Raw genomic sequence first — 25266 nt, 5'->3', positions numbered from 1 at the left:
CATTGCAGGGCTCTTACAGAATAACATTTTAAAATTTGTTGCGTTCACGGCTCTCTCAGCCAAAAAGGTTCCTGACCCCTGCACTAGATTATACATATACAGGCAGTTACATACAAGATAGGTTCCATAGGTTTGTTCTTAAGTTGAATTTGTATGTAAATCGAAACTGTATATTTTATCATTGTAGTTCCAGACAATATTTTTTTTTTTTTGCTCCAGTGACAATTTTTTTTTTGCTGTAATGGGACCAAGGATTATCAATAAAGCTTAATTACAGACACCTTACAGCTGATCATTGCAGTCTGGGACTATAGTAAAGCATCCAGAGACTTCACCAGAAGTCACAGTGGACAGAGGGGTCGTCTGTAAGTCGGATGTCCTTAAGTAGGGGACCAGCTGTATATAATATTACTATCTGAACCCGATTACATAAGCAACAGGCACGCATTTTATGGCACGTATGAATATTTTATTTGAGCTAACATTTCCACTTTTTGCTTACAATCCAGTTTATAGTGTATGTGGGCGAAGGAAGGTGAACTCTCAAGGCTTATTAATGTTTTTATTACTTATTAGATTTAGCATTTCAAAGTACGGTAAATCTGCGTGACCAACCTGCAGGAGCAGTACCGAGAGCCATGCGGGTAGTCGGCTTCTCCATAAGGAGATGTAACAATTTAACAACAAAACAGAATATAAAGAAATAATCAAGTTTTGCTGAGGATCAGGATGCCCCCCACCCATCACTAAAGAAAGACCCCAATTGTGGGTTCAGCTTTAAAGTTGCACCACTGAGCCAGCCATTAATTGATTATTCCTCCCCATAAAACAAAGGTGCAATATTGATGATCTATTATAACAGGCAGTCAATACTGTGCCATACGACCAAGAGCGGCTCTCAGTGCTTTGTCCTTCAAGTCCTGGATATCACATTTATTCTGGACATAATAGCTGTGCCAATCCCTGACCTCAGTGGTCACATGCCATTTTATGAAACATGACCAGCGATTGTTTCAGTGATTACGTGCAGAATTAGGTTAGCCGCAAAAAAGGCAGGTAGCTCGCACTGCCCACTAAAGGTGGGAGGGGATTTGCAGCTCTCGGTCCCCCCACTCCGCCTGCCTGTTTGCACATGTCTTGTGTGAATGTAGCCTAAGCGTGATGTCAGAACTCCCCGTCTGCTGGGACTAGAAGCAATGGATACAGAGAGCGCCACTGGAGAGGCAAAGGTTTTTTTCATGCCCCCTCAACAATTTTTCCAAAAATGGTAAAACCCCTTAAACGTTGCGTAAATTCTCCACTGTCGGAGGAGACTTTTCTCATCCAAACTAGTTGTAGAAAAATAGAAGCACTTTACCAGGAATGTTAGAAAACTCTATTTACATAGAACTCGAAACATATGAAAGCAATTTGAGATTTCTCATTCAGTCAAACTTTTTCCTAGAGATCTGTGTGGTCACAATAAGGGTTAATTAACAGTTCTAACAACTTAATACATAAGTGCCAAGATCCTCTTTCATAATGAGGGCAAGGCCCCTCCCGTGTGTGGGCCAATGCGTGTCTGTTCATAAGCAAAGTCTTTCACAGTAAAGGGTTAATGCCCATCACGTGCTGGCCCGCGACACAAGATAATACAGGATGAAGAAAAGTCCAACCAGACCGGCTGACACGTAGCACAAGAGCTTGCGATTATCCCGTCCAGAGCGAGCCATCCCTGTGAATCGTTTTACACTGCCACTCAGAAGGCCGGTCACACTCATAAAGTCCGAGTCCTAAAGGAGGAGAAAACGTCATTCTCATTTATTCTTCACTAATCATTAGTATTTTATTTTAGAAATATTTGTACTTCGCTAAAAAATGTAAAATGAAAAAACAACAACAAAATAATCAAGTTAATGTTACAGTTAAAGGGGTTTGTCCAGTCTCAACAAGTTATTCCCTATCCTGCCCTACATATTCTTGCTGATTGGTGGGAGTCACCTGAGAACAGGGGTCTGTTGTGTCCAAATGAATGAATCGGCAGGTCAGACATATGCGCTGCTGCTCCATTCACCGTCTATGGCACTGAGGGAGACAGCAGGGTACAGAGCTCGACTTGACTGCCATAGAGATGAATAGAGCAGCCAATGCATGTGCAACCAGCGGCTCTGTTCAATTGGGATCCAGCGGACCCCTGTGCTCCTGATCCATGGGGGTCCCACCACCGACTCTCCTATCAGCCAGTTATGATTTTTTACTTTAATGGCTGAACATCCCCTTTAAAAGGAACCTGTCACCACATTTGCACATAAACAGCCAGTGACAGGCTCCTATAGAGCCCTAATAACTGACTGACACCCTTCTTTTAGCTAAAAATTGTTTCTCTTACATCCACAAAAATCACCTTTTATCTTATATTCCCTGGCATCAGAGGGGGTGTGTCCTGCTCATCCAGCCCCTCCCATCTAATCCTCCCCATGCCTTATATCTTCCTTATATGTGCCAAGTTTCTATCTGAACCAATGCTTATTTAGGCTACATTCACAATGCCGCATGGGGACGTATATATGGCCAACGTATATACTGCCGATATACGTCCCCATAGACGGCAATGGGCGCACGGCGCCCTACGGGTACTGCTCCGTACCCCATGAAAACATAGGACATGTCCTATCATTTCACGGCATACGGCGCCGTGCGCCATATATCCCTATGGAGAGGGGCGGGGGTGAGCTGCGTTCCCCTGGTCTCTGCTTTTGGAACTCCAGAGATGACATCAATGACCAGTCCATGTAGCCTCAGCAGCCTCGCTGGTCCCGGCACTGATGTGGGGTAGTCATATCATCAACTATTGTTACTGCAGTGATGCAAGAGACTACCCTCATAACCAATGACTGGAGAGCAGAGACCGGCGGGTAGCACACAGAGGCAGGAAAAAAAGGTAAGTAACACTCCTTATACTGCTTTACTACCTTCGCTGGCATTGGCTATATTATCTCCTGGTATACCCCTCTAAATCTGGGCTGCACAACCTGCCCGTGGAGACCAGTGCTGATCACTCCCTATATCTCCTGCTCTGTCTTGGCTTTATGTGCTGGCATTAGGACCCAGGGCAGTGCCGCATCCGGAGCATGGGGGTGAGGACGTCAGCTGTTCAGCTCCTCTTCTGCTTCGGGACCTCACTGTCCTTTGGGTGCATTCACACATTGCACTAACATCTGTAGGTGAACCCGATTCCATATTCTTTTTCACTGCTTTGTCCGGCAGATTGTTTGTCTCCAGTGTTCGGGGGTCGGAATTGGGTTCACCAGTGTTATACCAGTGCCCTGTAGGGTGGTTTCCAGTATATGTTAGCTCCCGGGGGGTTGGGGGTCTCTTGTATTATCATCTGGGTTGTGCACTGGATTGTAGTCTGCTCCATAGTCTGTATCAGTTATTGTACAAATGTAGTATTTGGTATTGAGGGTAGTATTTTCTGCTGTAGGTGTTTTTGTCACATCTAGGATACTGGTTACTAGCGCGGCCCCTTGAAGTTAAGCAGTATAACCTTGCAGACCCCTGGTCTACAGGAATAGGCCAGAAAAAAGGTACTCTGCTCTTTTCCTTCCCAAAAGACCTCCATATCTGTCCATGGCCTGTGTCTAGTATTACATACCATTGCCATCTCTTTCTGATTCTGGACAACCTCATAAGCATCTCTGAAGAAGCAACGCGTGAGAAGCATATGCATCATCATACAGACCCTGGTAACATTTCATGGTATGCACTGTGTACATCTGATGTCCTGTATCACAGGGCTAATACTGGAGCCTTACCATTCCATCCAGATATTTATTGTGGTCATCTGCTTCTCTGTCAATGTCCAGCGCAAGCTGCAGAAAGACAAGTCGTGTTACTTCAAGATCATTGTTCACAAAATCAGAAACTAATCTCCTTATGAAGAAACCGTGCCACTCTTATCTACAAGCTGCTATGTATCATTGCAGCATAACCCCCCAATACAGAAAGGGAACAAGTCACCATGAAGCTGCGGTGTAATCTGCTGAAAGAAGGAGCTGGGGACAGTGTCCTATCTGCAGGCGGCATGTTATAGAGCAGGTGGATCTGGTCAGATTGTGCACAGCGTATTTTCTACACGTGGCATGTTATAGAGTAGAAGGATCTGCTCAGATTGCACATTGTCTATGCTGCATGTTACAGAGCAGGAGGAGATGAGCGGATTGTACATGGTGTCCTATCTGCAGGCAGCATGTTATAGAGCAGGAGGAGATGAGCGGATTGTACATAGTGTCCTATCTTCAGGCAGCATGTTATAGAGCAGGAGGAGATGAACGGATTGTAGATGGTGTCCTATCTGCACGCAGCATATAAAAGAGCAGGAGCTTAAAGTGAACCTGTCACCAGGTATGTAATTTGTAGCTGGTGACAGGTTCCAAAAGCCTATGCTATGAAAAAATGCTTTTGTCAGCATTTTCTGTATCATTTCAGAAAACTTTATTTTACATTACCTGACTCCTTTGAAGGAGTCCTAGGGGTGGGCAGCTGCAGCCTGTGTCTCCTCATGTATTCTTCCTGTCCTCCACACCATCCCCTCCCTTCCCGGTCTGCTCAATGCACATGACAGGGAGTGTGTAGGGAGCAAAGTGTGGAGGAGAGAAGACTGACACAGGCTGCAGCTACCCCCCACACGCTGCTGGTAGGGAGCCAGGTAAAGTGAAATAAAGTACTGAAATTATCCAAAAAGCTGAAAAATGGAGTCTTTAAAACCAGCAGAGCACAGGCTTTTGGAACATGACGTCGCCAAAAGGACATTCCAGGTGACAGGTTCTCTTTTACAGATTATAGTATTTGCTTATATAGTTAGAATATAGTTTCGTTTGTCGTTCTATGAGTGGCAGTCTTCAGCATACATACAAAGATAGTTTCAGTCACTGACAGGACCAACCCCATGACTTCATGTGACACTCACTGGTGCCGACTTTGGATCATGGCAGCCTTGTTTGTGTGATATCACATACCACATTGAGCCCTTGTATTTGTTTTTACCGATCGCCTAAACTCCTATGGAGATGACAAGGTTTAATGTTGTACTAGACGTTGGTCAAGTACAAAGGGTAAAGGGCTGGACCCTATATGGCAGTGATGGCAAACCTTTTAGACAACGAGTGCCCAAACTACAACCAAAACCGACATATTTTACACAAAGTGCCGATGCGACAATTTAAGCAGTAATTTATTACTCCCTGCTCTGTCATATGTTTAAATTGTATAGTCCCCTGAGGACACCAATACAGTAGAAAGCAGGAGTAGAAGTTTGGATTATCATTGTAGCTTCCTTCTAGGGTCCTGGGCTGCCTGGGACTGCAAGAGGCCTTGAGTCCTGTCTGGTAAACTCTGTGCTGGAGCGATTGCGCAGGTGCCCATAGAGAGGACTCTGAGTGCCACCTCTGGCACCCGTGCCATAGGTTCGCCACCACTGCTATATGGGAAATGATATATAGGGTTACAGTTGCTGTGCCCATATATGGGTGATATGAAAGCTGTGCCCTGGACCCTATGGTTAAAAAGGCCCTGGTTACACCCCCAGTCTGTATATAATTACACTTACAGATTTCAGCCGCGTCACTTTGGAGGAGAGATTTTCTGCAAGACGTTTATTCTCAGCATCGAGCATCTCATCTACTGCTCCTGAACTGGAACCTGCAAAGAAAAGGTTTAAGCTCAGTATATTGGACACAATACACATTACATACTGGTACATACATTACCATACAGAGAGCATCAGCCGCTACAATCAGAACAGAACAGTGCACATCAACAGGAAAAAGTGCATATTATAGTATTATTACATATGGAGGCAATGCAATAGGGGTACAAGGGGGGTTGTGTTAGTGCTCTTCTCATCCTGCACCATGAGTAACTGGTGGTAGGCAAGTCACACCATACATCCCAAATATTAACAACTTACTTGGGTATTACTGGTGCTTAAAAGGGACACTGTCAAATTTTACCCAATTAAAATAGCAGCCTCCTCAGGTAGGGGATGAAATGTCCTTTCTAGAATTCCCTTTTATGTGACATTATCCCCATTTAGCTACAAAAAAAAAAATCTCCTCCAAAGTCATGTGAAAATGAACAAAGAACAGTCATATTTGCTTGAGATGAGTCAGGTTTAGAGGCTGCAGAGGAAGTACCATTTCAGAAACCCTGATCTTTGGTTCTAAGGTACCTAGAAACATGCTGGTGTCATATTAAAGGTAAGCATCTCATATTTAAGATCACATCAGGCTTGTGGGTCTGTGAGCTACAGACACTCAAAGACTATAAAACACATAAGAGAAAATCTTGTTAAATGGTCTTATGATCCAAAGTCATGAGGATCCCGCACTGCCAGACGCTGCAGACTGCTATAATGAGGTTCAGGGGAAGCACTGACAATGCATTGTAATACGTAAGCAGGTGAGATTTCACATAAAAGAAGGCATTCTAGAAAGGACATTTCATATCCTACCTGCGGTGGCTGGTCATTTTAACGGGTAAAAATCTGGAGACCCTTGAAATGTGAATTGAGATGTTTGGGGCATACCATCTGAGGGCTATGCATTTGCAGGCGCAAAGCCAAGAAAGGGTTAAAGAAATAAGGATTACAGTATCTCCACTGAATTCAGGGTTTAGCTGTAGATATGGATTAGGGATTCGGTTCTCAAGAAAAACACAAGTCCCAGAGGTGGGAACAGAATCCACTTGTAATTTATAGTTTATCTTGTGGATGTGCCATAAGTATCGCCGGTGGGAGTGACACTTTTACATATGTGGATGATGGTGGCCATACATACATTTATCCACTATGTCCCTAAAATTCATGAAAAGCCCCAAATGCTGCCACTATCCACCCCCCCGCTCCTTCCCCCAAATTAAATTAGGCTACAAACCTGAAAACTGTCTCCAGCTATGACACCAAAATGGTGCCTAAAAGAGCCAATTGGAGCCTTAACCCCTTCACGACTTGGCCTTTTTTAGTTTTTTCACTTCCATTTTTCACTCACCAACTTCAAAAATCTATAACTTTTTTATTTTTCCACATAAAGAGCTGTGTGACGGCTTATATTCTGCATAACAAATTGCACTTCATAGTGACGGTATTTAATATTCCATGCTGTGTACTGGGAAGCGGGAAAAAAATTCCAAATGCAGTGAAAATGGTGAAAAACCACATTTGTGACGTTTTCTTGTGGGCTTGGATTTTACAGCTTTCACTCTGCGTCCCAAATGACATGTCTACTTTATTCTTTGGGTCGGTACGATCACGTGGATACCAAATTTGTATAGGTTTTATAATGTTTTCATACATTTAAAAAAATTAAAACCTCCTGTACAAAATATTTTTTTTTTATTTTGCCATCTTCTGGGGCCAATAACTTTTTCATACTTTGGTGTACGAAGCTGTGGATAGTGTCATTTTTTGCGAATTTTGATGCCGTTTTCATTACTATAATTTTTGGGACGGGGTTAAACATAGTGAAAAAACATTATCATATTTTGATAGATCGGGCATTTTCGGACGCAGCGATACCTAATGTGTTTATGATTTTTACTGTTTATTTATTTTTATATCAGTTCTAGGGAAAGGGGGGCGATTTGAATTTTTAGGTTTTTTTATTATAATTTTTTTTTTTTTAAACTTTTTTTTATTTTTACTTTTACTATTTTTCAGACTCCCTAGGGTACTCTAACCCTAGGTAGTCTGATTGATCCTATCATATACTGCCATACTACAGTATGGCAGTATATGTGGATTTTACTCCCCATGCATTACAATGTGCAATTAGCACATTGTAATGTATGGGTTAAAACGAAGTAGCCTCGGGTGTTCGGAACACCCGAGGTTACCATGGCGACGGATCGCCGCTCCCCGTGACATCATCGGGGAGCAGCGATCCACGACAAGATGGCGGCGCCCATGCGGCGCCATCTCTTTGAAGCCGCCGGCAGCATTGCTAGCACCGATCGCGGGTGTTACCGGTAAGCCTTTGCTGCAATATGCAGCAAAGACTTGCCGGCTATGGAGAGGGCTCGGCCCGCGAGCCCTCTCCATGCACCGGGACCCGGCGCGTGCCGTACTAGTACGGCGCGCGTCGGGAAGGGGTTAAAAGACATCCACCACCAGGATGAAGGACTGTAAACCAAACACACTCCCCTCTGACAGGATCCGCTCTTCTTTTAGCTTCTTATTGAGTGGTTTTTACAAGAAAAAGGCTTTTAAAATTATGCAAATGAGCCTGAGAGGCTCCAGGCTCCACAGAAGTTAAAGGGGTTGTCCGAGTTCTTTAAAAAAAGCTAAGAGTGGCCGGGACAGGGCTGCTTAAAAAAAATAAAGATGTACTTACCTCCCGGTGCCCTCCCGTATCCCGTATGGAATCAGTTCCGGCCGGACCCGACAACCTTCCGGCCCCTATACACAATGCTGTGTATAGGGACGGATAGGCGTACCCGGCCACGGCCGGCCGGAAGCTGAATGCAGCGCTGCTCCGGCGGCCATGTTTGTTTACATGGCGCCCGGACCGGAGCGACAGCAGCGCTGGATACGGGAGGGCACCGGGAGGTAAGTACATCTTTATTTTTTTTAAGCAGCCCTGTCCCGGCCACTTTTAGCTTTTTTTAAAGAACTCGGACAACCCCTTTAATGGAGCCTTGAGCCCCAGGGGCTCATTTGCATAATTCTTAAAACCTTTTCTTGCTTAAAATCAAGAGCATAAGAATGTAAAAGAAGAGTGGACACTGCCAGAGGGGGCATACACCCAGGGTTGGCTCTAGGTATCAGTAGGCCCCTGGGCGACACAGCCTCAGTAGGCCCCTTTGAAGTGGACTCACATGGCAGCATTAAAAATTCAGAAACTAAAAAAAGTCTCCTGGCACTTGCCCAGGTATGCCCAGTGCTGGCGCCGCACACACAAGTATGTCAGGGTGCTTGGTCTACAATCCTTCTTCCTGGTGATCGATGTCCTTTAACCCCTTAACGCTCTGCGCCGTAGCTCTACGGCGCAGAGGTATAAGGGATGTATGAAGAGGGCTCACGGGCTGAGTCCTCTTTATACAGAGGTGGGGGTTTTTGCATTTTGCACAAAACCCCCACCGCTAATAACCGCGGTCGGTGCTTGCACCGATCGCGGCTATTAACCCCCTAAACGCCGCCGGCAAAGTCGCCGGCGGCGTTTAAAGGACGGCGGCGCGCGGGCGCCGCCATCTTTTTTTCGATCGCCACGCCCCCGAACGTCATCGGGGGGCGGCGATCGGTTGCCATGGTAGCCTCGTGTCTTCTTTTGACACGAGGCTATCTGGCAGCTGCAGATTCGTTACAATGAGCCAGTGGCTCATTGTAATGAATGTGCTGCAAAAATGCCATATATTGTAATACTGTAGTATTGCAGTATATGGTAGCAGCGATCTGACCATCTAGGGTTAATGTACCCTAGATGGTCTAAAAGATAGTGAAAAAAAAAAGTTTAAAAAATAAAAAAAATTAATAAAATATTAAAAGTTCAAATCACCCCCTTTCCCTAGAACGGATATAAAACATAACAAACAGTAAAAATCACAGACATATTAGGTATCGCCGCGTCCCAAAATGCCCGATCTATCAAAATATAAAAACGGTTACGGCCGGCGGTGACCTCCGAGGCGGGAAATGGCGCCCAAATGTCCGAAATGCGACTTTTACACCTTTTTACATAACATAAAAAATGAAATAAAAAATGATCAAAATGTCGCACAGACCTCAAAATGGTAGCAATGAAAACGTCGCCTCATTTGGCAAAAAATGACCCCTCACACATCTCCATGCGCCAAAGTATGAAAAAGTTATTAGCGTCAGAAGATGGCAAAAAAATTTTTTTCTTTTTTGTACACATTCGTTTAATTTTTGAAAATGTATTAAAACACAATAAAACCTATATAAATTTGGTATCACCGCGATCGCACCGAACCAAAGAATAAAGTAGGCGTGTTATTTGGAGCGAAGAGTGAAAGTCGTAAAAACTGAGCCCACAAGAACGTGACGCACGTGCGGTTTTTTTTCAATTTTTCCACATTTGGAATTTTTTTTCAGCTTCGCAGTACACGGCATGTTAAAATAAATAACATTACGGGAAAGTAAAATTCGTTACGCACAAAATAAGCCCTCACACAGGTCTGTACACGGAAAAATGAAAAAGTTATGGATTTTTGAAGTTGGAGAGCGAGAAATGAGGCGAAAAACCCTCCGTCCTTAAGGGGTTAATGTGTACACATTTCAGCAGAAATCATATCAACAACCAGCAGCGTGAACATGTCTTCATCTACATCTCAGTGTTCCCAATGGAGGATGAGACTGGCAGAAGGAAGAGGTGACAATGACAGCAGCTGATCGCCCGCCCCAGGGGTGATGCCAGGACCCGGAATGTACAGTCCCTGTCATCACTAAAAGCAGAAAATACAACTGAAACCACTTTACATCTGAGAAACTACAACTCCCACAATGCCCCGCCAAGCACAGAGTGCTGGGAGTTGTAGTGTCAGCACCACCCGGGCAATACCGCCGCGTACACCTCCTAATCCCATAGGTTGCCGGTATATGCACAGTCATCCCGACTACATATACATCCCATTACCTCTGCTGCCCCACTCCGCCATCTTTGTTTTCTTCCGCTCAGTGAGCTGGCAGGATCTGCAGCGTCACACCAGGATCCTGCTCCGGTGACGTCACGTATGATAGGCGCGTCATCGCTGTGGGTCCTCTTGTGTTGGTGATGCTTCTCTCTAGTGGCCATATCATGAATGTACACCCACTGTATGAACATATCCGCCTTTCCGAGAGAATCTTTTCCCCCCAAAGCCACACCTCTTTCCCCGCCCTTTACCTCACCCCCCCCCCATTCCCTCCTCACATTGTGTCCCCCTAGCTCCCCTCATACTGTGCCCCCCTCATACTCATATTTAGTTTCACATTGAGGGGATGTGCTGGGGGCAAATCCAGCAGTGATAAGTCATGGACAGGAAAAGTCACTTAGAGGTTAAGCACTGGAAGGAGCAGAAAAGGGGTTGTCTGACATAAAATACCTAGAGGTGGGTTGGGGGCTGTTGCAGACAAACAGGTGCAGCGCGGGAGAATATATTTACAGCTTTATTTTATATCCCTCCACCACTTGTAAGTTACTACAAGCCACTGCTACCTGCTCAATCTATACTGTAGTCACTAACCAACCTCCTATGTGCATGATACTGATATTGCATATGGTGCACAGTGGTAACAAGTCATCTGTATGCTGGGATTGAGCAATTTGTCTGTATCTGGTCCCCTAAATTCCTGAAGGCCCTGGCCACAAATCTATGTTCTCTAAATAAGTAGAAAATATTCCTTTAAAAGGGAACCTGTCACCAGAGACCTAATTTGCACTAAAGGTAGGTTACAAAATCCCATTACAGCTGCATTGCACATATGCATTTCTGCTTTCTCTATGCATTTGCATTACAATAGGTGTGTTATAACTTACCTTGCACCCTGACAGAATCCACTGTGTAGTCCCAGGGGTTGGGCTTTGGTTGGATGCATTCAAAAAAACAACACGTGACTTGTCTGTGCTTCTCACTCCTCAGCTCTTGGCCCCTATCTTTGTGTTCCTGTACAGCTCCTACCTCTCCCACCAATGTCAGCTCACCAGGCTGTGAGATCTGTGAAGGAGCTGGAGGGAGGAGCTGTTAGAGGAGCAGAAAGGTGGAGGCTGAGAGCATTACAGACAAGGCACATGTGGTTTTTTGAAATGCAGCCAAACCAAAACCCAACCCCTGACACTACACAGTGGATTCTGTCAGGGTGCAAGGGAAGTTATAACACACAGTTATATTGTAATGGAAATGCTTAGAGAAAGCAGAAAGACATATTTACACTGCAGCTGTAATGGGCTTCTGTAACCTGTCTTTAGTGAAAATGAGGTCCATGGTGACAGGTTCCCTTTAAGACACTTATGGTTAATTACTTGAGTGGTCAGTTGTATAGACCCTTGTATTGATGTGTGTGTACACCAGCGAGTGTGTTTATACATATTTCTAACATGTTTCACATGTGTCTAATATGCATGCATGTATATCAAGGGTAAAGGGTACCCCATGCCACTAGAACAGTGTTTTTCAAAATTATCGAAGTATATCAACATAAAACCTTTATTTTGCAAAAGAAATGTGATGATCATAATTAGAGAACAGCAATGACTGCGGCGCAGAGAAAGGGTACATTTACACGGCCGCAAGGGGGGCTGCGATCTTATCACATGATTTACGACCAGATCACGGCCCCCATAGATTGCAATGGTTCCCGATCGCAGAGCGGTAAGCATACGGTGCATCACCGTGTTGGGCGCCACTCTTCTGCTTATGGAGGCGCATAGGGATGTCCTGATGTGCTTTACCTCGATGAGATAAAACATAGAACTAATAGTTCCCACCCTCATAAGGTAAACCTATAATGTTACTCTAACCAGTTTTGGATGCTTCCTATAGCTGAAGGCCATTTCCACATAAACAATTTCATAGTTTACTACAAGGTAGGGGAAATTTTTTGTCATGTTTAGACTACATATTAGTAAGTACATGATTGTAAGTAGGAATTGTTAGAAAGATAAACTTGGTACAGTGTTTAAATGAATTGAAATGTAGTTCAAAATGGTTTCTATTGATAAGGGAAGAAGATAAACCTGCTTAGGAGATGGATAGGATGGCTAGAGGGGTTATGGAGGAGGAATTCTTTTTTATATTTATTTATTATTTTTGCGGGTGTACATATACCAAAATGCTAAAAAAATGTAAGCAAAGTAGCTAATAAATGCTATTGTCAACTATGCATGTGTCTCACAAGCCTTCTTATAAGCCAGAACTATGACATTGATAATGCTGGGCCTTGCATAGCTTCTTTATGGTTAATAACATAATATTTGCTTGACCTTCTTCAAGATGTAATAGCAATGTGTTGATGTGATTTAGTTCCATGGGATAAAAAGTAGCATTAATGGCTCCCCCCTCAAAATCTGGACCTATACTGTTACGCCATCTGCCTATAATGCAAATAACTTAACTGTATAAGTGTCTATAGGACACCAATGCAGATGATCATAATGCAGGAGTTGGGGCCTGCCCTGCTTGTCCTACATTAGTACCATGTTCTCCACCATAAACCCCGAATCAAAATTTTCCAATAATATTCTGTGTTTATTGACTGGTTTCAAATATTATTGATCCAGGATTTATATTCAGACAATCTCATTAAAGGACATCTACCAACAGGATGAAGGTTTGTAAACCAAGCACACTGACATACTGGTGTGTCCCTACTCTGGCAGGATTTGATCTTCTTTTAGGTTCTTAGGACCTTGTTCCTATGAAAATAAAGGTGTTAAAAATTCTGCTAATAAACCTGAGGGGCTCCAGGCGCAATAGATGTCAATGGAGACCGGAGACCCTCAGGCTCATTTGCAAAATTTTAAAATCCTTTATTTCTTAAAAACAAGTGCATAAGAAGCTAAAAGGTGAGCGGGTCCAGTCAGAGGGGGCACACACCAGTATGTCAGTGGGCTTGGTTTACATTCCTTAATCCTGGTGGTAGAAGTTCTTTAACAGTATACTGATAATATAATAAAAACATACCAGATAGAAATCAGCCACTGCAATGGAACTGTAGTATCTAACTATACACTGACTCAATAAAACAGACCATCATATTGTAAATACAGACTACCAAAAGTTTACTGTCAAAAAAGTGCATTTGTGCTTCTGACACATCCATTTGAGGTAAAAGTTAGCTTAATGAGTCACAGTATAAAGATATGAGCATAGAGGTAAAGTGTGAATGTCCTGGGTCATAATGTAAAATCAGTAAAATAGCAATCCCTGCCCTTCTCCCCTGTCCCACACCCACACCAATCATGTGCTCTGTATAACACTGGTGTCTGGTATGAGGAGCTTTGGGCAGCATTAGGCACCAGGTCTCAAGTGTTATTGCTACCTCTGCACTTCTATAGCTTTGAGCATTTATGTGCTTACAGTACAATACCCTTGTACACAACAGACATAACTATATGTCTTCATCTCATGTGTACAACAAAACAATTGGGGAAGATTTATAAATCTGTTTACGACTGAATTTTGTCCTAATTTTGCCCAAAACTGCCTGTTTTGCACCCCATTTCTTGAGAGTTTCAGACAGTTTTCTGGCATTTTTCAGGTATGACTAATAGAAGGTGAAAACTACACTTTCTATAAGTTTATTTCACATAACCCGGCTCCCTGCCAGCAGATTTTGCTGAGTCCCAGGGAAGGGGGGTCAGCTGCAGCAGCCTGTGTCTCAGTCTCCTCTGCTCCATACTCATCCAGCTACCTCCCCCCCCCCCTCCCTATTTCCTGTGCACTGAGGAGGCAGGGGAGAGTGGGGTTAGTGGTGGAGGAGAGGAAGAATGCATGAAGAGACTGATACACAGGCGCACCCTGACCTCATACAGCCGCAGGGAGCTGGGTAAAGTGAAAATTTTTTTTTTTATAAAGTACTAAAATAATTCAGAATGCAAACAATGGAATTTTTTAAAATCAGCATGGCACAGTCTATTGGAACCTGTCACCACCTAAAAATTACATTCCTGGATACAAGCTTGCTTTGAGACACTTTTGTACGTGACCTACAAATACAGTTGGACACATCATGGTGTCTCCCATTTCTAGCTGGTTGTCTAGAGACTCGTTCTTTGGTCATTTATTCGCATCATCAGATTCCTAGAATAGAAAGAAGACCATGGGTACCATGTAACAGGTTTGTGTTGGTTGTATCAGGCTCTATAACAGTATTGTGTAATAGTAGATGCCTTTTCTATAATATACCTTGGTATTTCTTTCCAGCTCTTCCAGTTCATGATCCCATCCCAGTAGCTGTACAAGGCGCTTCACCCCACTGGTGACTGATCCTAGCTCCACAACATTGAGTCCGTCTGAATTGTCCAGAAATGGTCCCACTTGGTCTCGGTTGATAAGGACTCGTGGAGTAGATCGACTAACTGCATACACAAGACTGGCAAATGGTTCCACCTTGAAAATCATAAAAATCAGTTTAGATATAAAAAGTAGATTTTATTAGTCTGATCTAAAAGTTCCAATAACTGCAATATGAGATGTTGTTGTGGAACAAGCACTTCAAGAGGACCTGTGAATAAAACACTTCTCATACTAAAGTAAGCAGCTCCCTAGCCCTCCCCCAGTTATTAAATCTGTAGCTTTATTGGAAAATACCTAAAAGCTAGGAAACACTCCAGTACCAAGTGGTCTGATCGTCGGACCACGTTTACAGCGCTACAGCTTATTTATGAGGGAGCGGTCCTCGCCTATTTGAGGGGGCCCCATACTAGTCCTGGCTTACGTGGTTAAAACAATGATGTGCCCATATATCTCTTGTGCCCGCTGAAGCCTGGCCTCAACTTTATGCAGCTTACAGAACACACAGAACAGTGATTGGCTTCAGCAACCTTGAGGGATTCATATAATATCACTGGAATAATAATATTTCTGTCATTATTTCTGAGTGACCTCAAGTGATCTCCTCAACCCTCTCAAACTGCACCTTAAATGGGTATTCCAGGAATGATACAAAAACCCATAAGGATATAAATAAATAAAACAAAACTTAATGTCCTTATTCACAAAACTGAACTTAAATAGGTTACTTTTATAATTCACAAAATTTTATGGGCTTTCTAAAAAAGGCAGAATTATAACTAAAGTAGGCAAGGTAAGATGGCCGTCATCTACAACTACAACTCCCATGATCTCGCAGTTCTCAGTAACAACTCCTCCCTCTTATCCTCTGCTCCCAGTGATGATATAACAGACTGTCCTGCTCTGTTATCATAGTAATGATGTGTAACTGCCATCACTGCACATTCCCTTACTGAGATGACGTCTCACCACAACATTGGTCATACTGGATGCCCTGCAACCAACTGACTACAGCCAAACATAGTGATGATCACATCACAACAACTTATTACATATTAGCTTATATGTTAATGACCAATTTAAATATGAATTTTGCTTATTCCTGGGAGACCCCCTTAAGCATCTTTTCACCTCACCTCCTCTCTGTTGATGACCCACAAGGCTCTGTCCTTGGACTCCTACTCTTCGCCAGCTAGACCTTTGGCCTAGGACTGCTCATTAAAAGTCCCACGGCGGTCAAAGCTGATGACATACAGATCCACATCTCTGGCTCAAATATGTAATTCTAGGAAGAGCTTCAGAGTGTCCATCAGCCATATCTTCCTTCTTTGACTACCTGGACATGGACCCCATAATCTTTAGTTTAACACACCCTAAAAAGACCAATTAATGGCTCCAAACTGTTGCTGGTCCCAAACTATTACTTCCTTATCCCATTAGCCTATACCTCAAGAATGTCTCATGCATCAAACCTCAAGTGATGTGCCCATGACAAACAGGAGATCCGCTCTGGGAAAATCAGTCAGATGCAGGAAGAAACGGGCAGGTAGTTGTTCTCCAAAAAAGACGATGTCAGGTTTGATGAGACCCCCACAAGCTGAACAGCGAGGAACTTCAGACTTCATTACAGAGTTCTGTAAAAAAAATAAATCATTTTGCTGTTGCTTATTCCAGTATAATTGGACTGAAGCCTTCTATGTAGATGTATTTAGCTACATCTAAATCTATATCCTCTGTATATACTGTACCCATATACTATAGTATGCATAGGTCTGCATGTGAGTCAGTAAAGACATACATCTAATAGTGTATATTATCAAACCCTTCATCATAACCACTTACACGGAAAGTTTCTCCAGGATATTCTTTAAGGCACATGGTGCACGTGGATGATGCAAACGAGCCATGAGCCTCTACCAATTTCTCAGCAGGAATACCCGCAGCTGAAAAATTAAGTCACACACAGTGATGTCATGGAAAATTCAGAAAATGATTGTAGCAAACTCACATGATTCAGTTCATCAATCCAGGAAAGTCACAAAGATCTCTATTATTTGATGTGAAACAACACAATCACCCAAACTTCCAAAAAAACACAAATCGGTGGATCACTCATTACCCATCCCGGAAAGTTTGTGGCTTCTCACCTCTCTCCAGTCCATCTATGTTCTGTGTGTACAGACGTAGCAATAGTCCTTTGTCATGTAAGAGGCGCAGAAAGTAATGCGCTGAATTGGGATGATGTCGCCCAGGTAGCAGCTCTTCAGAAAGGCGCAAAAAGGGACTGGGGTCATGCAAGAAGAAGCTTATATCAAATACAGCCTCAGGGTATGGGAGGGAATATTCCTTCAGTTTACTGTACAGCCCATTAGGTGACCTAGAGCAAGAAGGGAATAAATTATATAGAAGGTAGTGATGTCTCCTGTCCTCGCCACTCACATGTACACTAGATCCTCTGAGGAGAACATGTGCACAGAGCTGAGGTGGAGTGAGAGCCGCTCCCCAAGAACAAAAGTAATGTGCAGATGCCTACTACTTGTCTCCATACAATTTGTAAAGAGTTGGGAGGATCCAAATACCATTAGACCGTCTGACAGTCCAGAGAAAATTTCTACCTTTAACTCCTTACTACAACCTCTGACACCTCCACCCACTTCTCTCGGCTGATGACTTTGCTTCACACTTAAAATAGATATTTTTAGGGATAGCTTCAACCTCCAATCCCTGCAGCCTTCCCAATGCCCGTCCATACAAGTCGTTTCTCTACTGTTACTGATGAGAAAGTGGGCTCCATACTGTTATGCTCACACGTGTGCACCTGACCCACTCTCAGCGCACCTTATCTCTTCACTTTAATCTTCTCACCACTGGTAATGTTTCCTCTTCCTCCATACACCTGTCACACACATCCTAAGGAGGCCATTTCTTGAACCATCTTCTCTGCTGTACTATTGCCTTATCTCACTACCTCTGTTTGCTTCAAAACTCCTTAAAACAACATGTTCACCTGGAACTATCCTCCTACCTTTCCTCCAACTCACTCTTTCATAAACTACAATCTGTTTTCTGACCCAAGTACTCCACAAGACATCTTAACCAAAGTATCTAATGTCCTAGTGTCTGCCATGGCCAAACAAACTACTCCCTACTCCTACACTCTGCTCCTTCTTGTTCTGTCCTTTGCCTTTGATAGTGTATTGCAAACTGTACTGACCCTTGGCATCACTTGTCTGGCCCTATCCTGACTCTCCTTATACCTCTACAACCGCACCTCGTGTCTATCACTCACCTCCTACTCTTCTCCATCTACACCTCTGGCCTAGGACACCTCATGAAGCCCCACGGCTTTCAATACCACTCCTATGCTCATGACATGCAGATCCATATCTCTGGCCCAGACATCATCTCTCTCTAAGGTTTTACAATACCAATAAATGGCTCCACACCATTCCTGGTCCCAAAAGTCTGCTCCCTCATCCTTTAAACCTCACAACCAGACCCTCAATACAGTCTGCTGCCTCCACCTCAAGAACATTGCTCAAATACAATCTTTCTTCAACTCACAGTACAGAGAATTCCTGATCTGTGTCCTCATCATCTCTCGCTTAAACTACTGCAACTTTCTTCTCTGTAGTCTCCCATCCAACTGTAATGCCCCTCCAATCCTTCCCATCTGGGCACTCACATTTAAGTAATCATTAAATATATATGTATATATACTTCATTTGTTAAATGTTAATAAAAAAAAAGACCTGTGTGAAGATAATTTCCTATAAATGTAGCCAAATTGTCCCTTAGAAACAAGAGGACCTTGGATATGACCACCTCCACACTCTGGCAGTGGTGGCCACAAATACACTATTGAGCCCTGCCTGACTACCTGGTTTCAGCAATGTCAATACCCAGATGAGAATACCTCTTTAACTTTGCTGCCCAGCTAATAAATCTCTCTCCCCGGTTCTCCTCTTCCTCTCCACCAGTCTTTTCACTAGTTATCTATTGTACAAAACAAATTCAGTTTAAAATATTAACCATGACTTACAAAGCCGCCCACAACCTGTCCTCTTTTCATCACTCACATGCGCTAGTGTCCATAGGTTGTAACAATTACCTGAAATCTGGGATGCCACTGTCCGTGCTGATACCAGCCCCAGCCATGACTAATATACGGTGATAGACGCCTGTTTTTATTTTTTCAGCCACATCAGTGAGAGACAGAGCGTTGCTCTTAATGCTATGGGCTCGTACCAAGCTGTGAGAACAGAACACAGGATGAAATTCATTATATCGGTTCAGTAAATCCATAAATCAACTTTTGAGCTGTTTCTTAGTTACTTCTGATTTTGAGGCACCACAGTGGTAATAAATGAGTGTAGCAGCCCATGACTGAAGGTATTTCAGAGAATATCCATAGCTCTGTATAGATGTTTTGGTGGACCTCTGTTCTAGTGATTCTGGTCCAGGTCTACCTAAGACTGCAGGAAGAAAGAGAAGTTGTGGACAGGGTCAGATTATCATTGGACCTCCTGCTCTGGGCCCCACGAGAATCCTCACTCAGGGAGCTCCCAAAATAAGCTCCAATGGCAATCTAGATTTCCCCTTTTCCTGTCAGCGATATTTGGGTTTTCAGGACCTTAACAAGAATGAAAAAAGTTACTGCTTGAATTAACCCGGACTATTAAAGGTTCACCATCACTGCTCTATAGGGTATAAAAGCGTGACTGTGGGTGGAGGGGTAGTAGGAGCCCTAGTAGCTGCTCTTTACTGCATAGGTTTTCTGAGATTGTCTGTCCTATGTGCCATCGAGGTCCCATAGAAATCAACAGTGCACAGGATAAATATTGATTTCTTTGCGACTTTCCATGCGGCTTATGGATGGCAAATCCCAGAGGTCCTATTAAGGGTCCTCCATTCCATCAATTGCCAATTCTCGGCCACATACAAAATAATTTAAAGGACCGATAGGATGAATTTCAACAGGTAAATTGGGTCTGTAAAATAGAAATTTGTACAGTATATCCAATCTGAGAATAAATGGTGCATACATGACTGCTATGGTTAGGTATCAGGAGTGTATCAGCTGCTATGGGGCCTGCAGTGTCAGGGGGCCCAGCCACCCAACCTGACACACTAAAGAATGGAGGTTGTGCACCATTATATACATATTATGCTGCATATCTTACAGCTTAATAAGTATATAACAGGTCACATCTTCCGCAGTACACAGTATAGAAAAGAAATGTCTGGGGAGAGGGAGAGGACAGCAGAACGACAGAACTAGGGATCTCTCATCTCTAATCGCTCCCGTGTACATCCCACATGTGGTCAGCAACTGGGACAGATCTGTGTAAGTGTATAAATATATATATCAGAGCATAAATGTGTGCGCGTGAGTGTATAAATGTGTGAGTATACAAATATGTATATTTTCGGAGGGGGAAAGTAGGGCCCCATTCAGAAGTCTGCTGTGGGGCCCTGCCTCTCTAACACCCCTGTAAAGTATCATCAATATAGACAATTTACCATACCCCAGAGGACTGTGGGGAGATACTGAAAGTACAAAGAAATATACATTACTTGCCTTAACGGAGAATTGACTCCAGATTTGCAGCCAGTCAATAGAGATATCCTATTTCTGCCAGTAAGGGGCAGCAGATGCAATGGTTGTGCATGGAGTCTTCGCGCTGAATGAAAGAGTTAATATTTAGGAACGTGAAAGACATCTGTTAGATCCTGTACACTGAAGAGCATAAAAAAAAAAAACCCTTCCTTACCTTGTGATGATGTCGCCACCAGCATCGTCCTTGTAATAGATGGTTGGTAGGAAAGCCAGAGCAATGCCATAATGTCCTACTCCCAGACGCTGCACAGTATAGATGAAAGTGTCACTGGGGGGGGGTGAATGTAGAACAGATCCAGGGCTGCTCCCTCTGACTAGTCACATATAGATCAGTGATTACCAGCAGGGGGCAGCACATCAGTTACTGCTGGGTTAACCTGTGTTGTTATGTAGCCTGATATCTTATCTATGAGTGGGGTTATGTATAAAGTTGTGCTTCCTGCACTGGGCTGTCATGTGTCATGTGCTGGACCTCCCCAGTGTGCACTGACACCAATAGGCTCCCAGTCACCCTGCTGGTGGGTGTGATCCCAGCTATAACCTTGACTCTGAAGAACCGCTCCATTAACCTCTATGCTACTGGAAAGAAACTACCACAGCTCATGGACAAGACTATATTCACACAGGTAGTTTATGGGGGCAGTTTTTTAAAGCCAAAGCCAGAAGTGAATCTCGGATGATGAAGAATAAATCCTTTATTGACATTTCACATTTGTTTTCAATAGAAAAGTTGGAAAAAAATAAAATCTGCAAACAATTAAATAAAAACTTACCCCCGCATAAAATACTTTTATTATAAAAAAGAACTTTTCAGTTTTATTGGAAAACTCCTGGAGCACTGTATCAAGGGCAAGGTAAAAAAAAATAACATGTTACTGTTAGGGCTCATTCAGACAAACGTCTGTAATAGCTGTGAAGCTGCAGCATGGAGGGGCTCTGGTAACACACACCCTCCTGGAACCCTTCTGACTCATTAGCATAATTTTAAATGTTAGTTTTCGAAGGAAGGAGGCCATGGATAACACATTGGCCGCGGTCACACGTACCGCTAGGCGTCCGTTCATAACACGACGCTAGTGCACAGGGGGGAGGTCCTCGGCCCAAACACACATGCGTTTCCATGCGATCGGCTTATCAATCGCATTCGTTTCCCTGGAACCTCCCCCTGTGCGCTAGCGTCGCGTTATGAACGGACGCAGAGCGGTACGTGTGACCGCCGCCATATAAGAAGATTACCACAGTCACGGTGCCTGGATCTATGAGTAAGTTGCCTGGTTTATCATGATGGATTTTGATGGTCGATTTTCTTAAAGGATGAGCTTACACGTAGCATTAACGTTGCGTCTTGAAAATGCAATTCAACACCTGAGTAGAGGAGATCTGATTAATTACGTTGTATTTACAGAACTCAATGGGACACATTGATCATGGGTGCTAAGCATCCTTATAAATGCATGTGACCGCAGCGCAGGGCCACAGGGGCTATTCTACGCCACGTCTGACCTGCTATAGAATTGTGCCAGAGGTGCAGGCTATGGGCAGTGCACAAGCATGGGTCAGCAACACCTCGCACCGACCCACTGCATTGCCAAGCACCTCCATGCCCAACAGCCATAGAGGGCAGAGAAGTTGCAATTTCCTGTCTATGGACTGGGAATTGCAACTAAATCACAGCTGTTTTTAAGCGTACAAGCTGTGCTAATTTTGGCCCAATGCGTTTACACCGTGTTAACATTCTGTTAACATTGCGTTTTCCAAATACAAATGTTAACACAATGTTAACCAGTTTGTTAACATATTTGTTAACTGCATTGTAATTAAGCAAATGTTTTCTCCTCAGCTGTTTTATTGAGTTTTAAGCCACAATGTAACGCCACGTGTGAACGCAGCCTTAGCAGAACCATGAAAACACTGCTGAATATCACCGTCCTCCCTCCTGTGACTGCCCAGGATCCGCCTATGACCTCTAACACATCTGGCCCAGTCTACAGTGTAAACAATGAGCTGGAACTAGGTATACATTTATTTTTTTAACCTCCCCCCCCCCCCCCAAGAAATTTCTGTTAAACTGGAAAACTCATATACTGTTAATGAAGAACGGGATTTACAGCAGGTTTTCAGCATTGATTTGTTGTATATTGCAATGACTTTGTTCTCAATGATAGGATGAAGATAATGGCCCACATATATTAGAGTGTTTGCACCAGTTTTTTGTCTCACTTTCCACTGAAACTAACGTGCAAACTGCTTGTACATGTATTTATGAATTGTCTGCGCCAGTTTTGTGTCACGGCCACGCTGTGTCCGACAAGTTTGGAGTTTGCACCCTATTAATTACTGACACGTGCCACAATTGTGCAGCATGAACAAACATTTAATAAAAGTATCTGTGCCAGTTTTTTGTGTCCGCTGCTCCACACGATCCTGCGCCACTTTTGAGTAATCTGAAGCACTCTGCACACTCCACAGGCAAACTACACATTGTACACACTGGCCCACATTTCTCAAACTAGAGCAAACTGCTGTGTGGAAGATTTCTGCACATATCTAAAAATGAAAGATGGAGTTCTCTATGCCATAGCTCATTTTTAAATGTTTCAGAAACTTTTCACACAGTGTGCACATTGGAGGAGATTTATCACTGCTTCTACAAGTGATGGGTCATTCACGAACGCGTGAACGACATGACCCAGCTCACCCCAGTGAGTCGATGGCTGACTAAACCCCGCACCTAAACGGCTCACCACACCCCGTTCAGGAGCCAGAAGAGCCGGCTCTTCTTAGTGAGCGGAAATGATCCAGCTCACTAAGAAGAGCCAGAATTCCCAACACTAGCTTCTACGCCGGCTTTCTGGAAAAGAAGCAGTGAGATAATCGCAGGTCCATGTGGGCATAGGGGGGAGTGGGCAGGCATAGGCCGTTCCCACCCCTGCGTAATTTTGAAAAACCTGAAAACTTTTTTTTGCTAATTTTCAAGCAAAACTATACCAGGTCCAAACTGGGGTGGTTTTGCCCGATGGCCAAGCCACCTGCCAAATTACTCAAGAGGCTTACGCTTCTTGATATATCCGCCAGGACACAGGAGCGCCCCACAATCCATTGAGTACACAGGTATTGCAATATACAACTAATCCATTCAGAAAACCTGCTGTAAATGTGGTTCTTTATCCTGATCATAAATATTTAAATAAAAAGTGATCAAAGTCCCAAAAATGGTGTAGATAAAAAAAACAGCAGTTTGTCTCGCAAAAAAATTTACACCTGAGGGCGCGTTCACACGTTGCGCTTTCGTCGCGTTCATAACGCGACGCTAGCGCACAGGGGCGGAGTTTGGGGCGATCGCATATGCGTTTCCAGAGAAACGCATGCGATCGGGTTATCAATCGCATGCGTTTCCCGGGAAACGCATATGCGATCAGCCCGAGCCCCGCCCACTGTGCGCTAGCGTCGCGTTATGAACGCGACGAAAGCGCAACGTGTGAACGCGCCCTTACACAGCTCCATATAGAATACGTCAGAATATGCCAAAACTAAAAATGTTTTCATTTATTTTGGTTGTATTAAAACACATGAAGCCTATATAAAATTGTATCTTCCTAATTAATGAAGTGTTATTTGGACCTCATAGGAAATACAAAGCCACTAGGAATATGGCACAACTGTGTATTTATGGCAATTCTACCACATTTGGAACTTTTTTCCAGCTTCCCTGTGTACAACGACCAAAATATAAAATGATGCCGCTACAAAGTACAATGTGTCCTGCAAATAACAAAGCCCTCCTACGTCTCTGTAAACTGAAAAATATAATAGATACGGCTAGGTCCCCAACACAACCATATAAGTCTAAACTCATCTGTATTTCTAAAAAGCGCATCGTGTGAATGCGGCCAAATTAAATAATCAGATCATCCAGTTGGCAATCGTGAAGATTTCTAGTAGTACCTATCACAATGACCAATGACCAGAGGCCTACACTGCTTGCCTGACACTCATCTATCACCACAGCCAATTAAATGACATTCCCTGTTTCCCTGAAAATAGGACAGCGTCTTATATAAATTTTTGCTCCTAAAGAGGCACTAGGTCTTATTTTCAGGGGATGTCTTATTTTTCCATTAACAAGAATTTACATTTATTGGTGAACAAAAAATCAACTATTTGGCCCCAATCTCTCATGTTTAGCAATTTGTTCTGCAACAGTCCGTGATTTTATTCCGCAAATTCTTCACCTATGTCACAACCTATTGCAGCATCGAAAAAATCTACTAATACATTATAATGTACAGCTTGGGGTGAAATGTAGCAATGATTGCTGCTAGGTCTTATTTTCAGGGGAGGCCTTATAATACTAAGATTGAACAAAATTGTTCTAGGTCTTATTTTCGGGGGATGTCCTATTTTAGGGGAAACAGGGTAACTCTTGTGTCACTACAAAACGTTATTATTCACATAATAGCGAACACACGAAACACCCGCCCTCTCATCATTTAGCGTGTCCCTTCCCAGCCTCTGTAATTACCTGAGGTTCGTAGTAACAGTTACTATGGCCGCGCTGAACGCTGGGAAATGTAGTTTATCGCTGAGGCTTTACGACACTGAGCATTGCTTTGCAGCGGAAGTGAGTGTGCAGGTTGGTCAGACGCTTCCGGTTGTGGCGGCCG

The 25266-nt window shown here is 43.5% G+C and overlaps 2 protein-coding genes across 3 annotated transcripts; both read right to left on the bottom strand.

Annotated features, from left to right (window-relative positions):
• Window positions 1–548: 548 nt before the first annotated feature.
• On the bottom strand, window positions 549–14759 carry BET1L (Bet1 golgi vesicular membrane trafficking protein like). 2 transcript variants are annotated; one of them, XM_072118055.1, is made up of 4 exons: window positions 14680–14759; window positions 5588–5679; window positions 3795–3851; window positions 549–1772 (listed from the first exon to the last, which is right to left on the bottom strand). In XM_072118055.1, the coding sequence occupies exons 1-4, from the start codon at window positions 14747–14749 to the stop codon at window positions 1605–1607; spliced, it is 387 nt and encodes a 128-aa protein (XP_071974156.1). In that variant the 5' UTR covers window positions 14750–14759; the 3' UTR covers window positions 549–1604. The 2 variants fall into 2 exon arrangements, with proteins under 2 accessions (XP_071974156.1, XP_071974157.1); XM_072118056.1 differs by lacking the exon at window positions 14680–14759 and adding an exon at window positions 10626–10781.
• SIRT3 (sirtuin 3) lies at window positions 14680–25246 on the bottom strand. The gene is made up of 9 exons (XM_072118054.1): window positions 25125–25246; window positions 20757–20845; window positions 20564–20666; window positions 19094–19234; window positions 17130–17359; window positions 16825–16925; window positions 16455–16616; window positions 14875–15078; window positions 14680–14769 (listed from the first exon to the last, which is right to left on the bottom strand). The coding sequence occupies exons 2-9, from the start codon at window positions 20824–20826 to the stop codon at window positions 14746–14748; spliced, it is 1035 nt and encodes a 344-aa protein (XP_071974155.1). The 5' UTR covers window positions 20827–20845; window positions 25125–25246; the 3' UTR covers window positions 14680–14745.
• Window positions 25247–25266: the final 20 nt, after the last annotated feature.

This window comes from Engystomops pustulosus, chromosome 7, assembly GCF_040894005.1.
Source record: "Engystomops pustulosus chromosome 7, aEngPut4.maternal, whole genome shotgun sequence".
In the NCBI taxonomy this organism is placed as follows: Eukaryota; Metazoa; Chordata; class Amphibia; order Anura; family Leptodactylidae; genus Engystomops; species Engystomops pustulosus.
The sequence above is the reverse complement of the archived record's forward strand: the minus strand, read 5'-3'. Positions and strand labels throughout refer to the sequence as shown.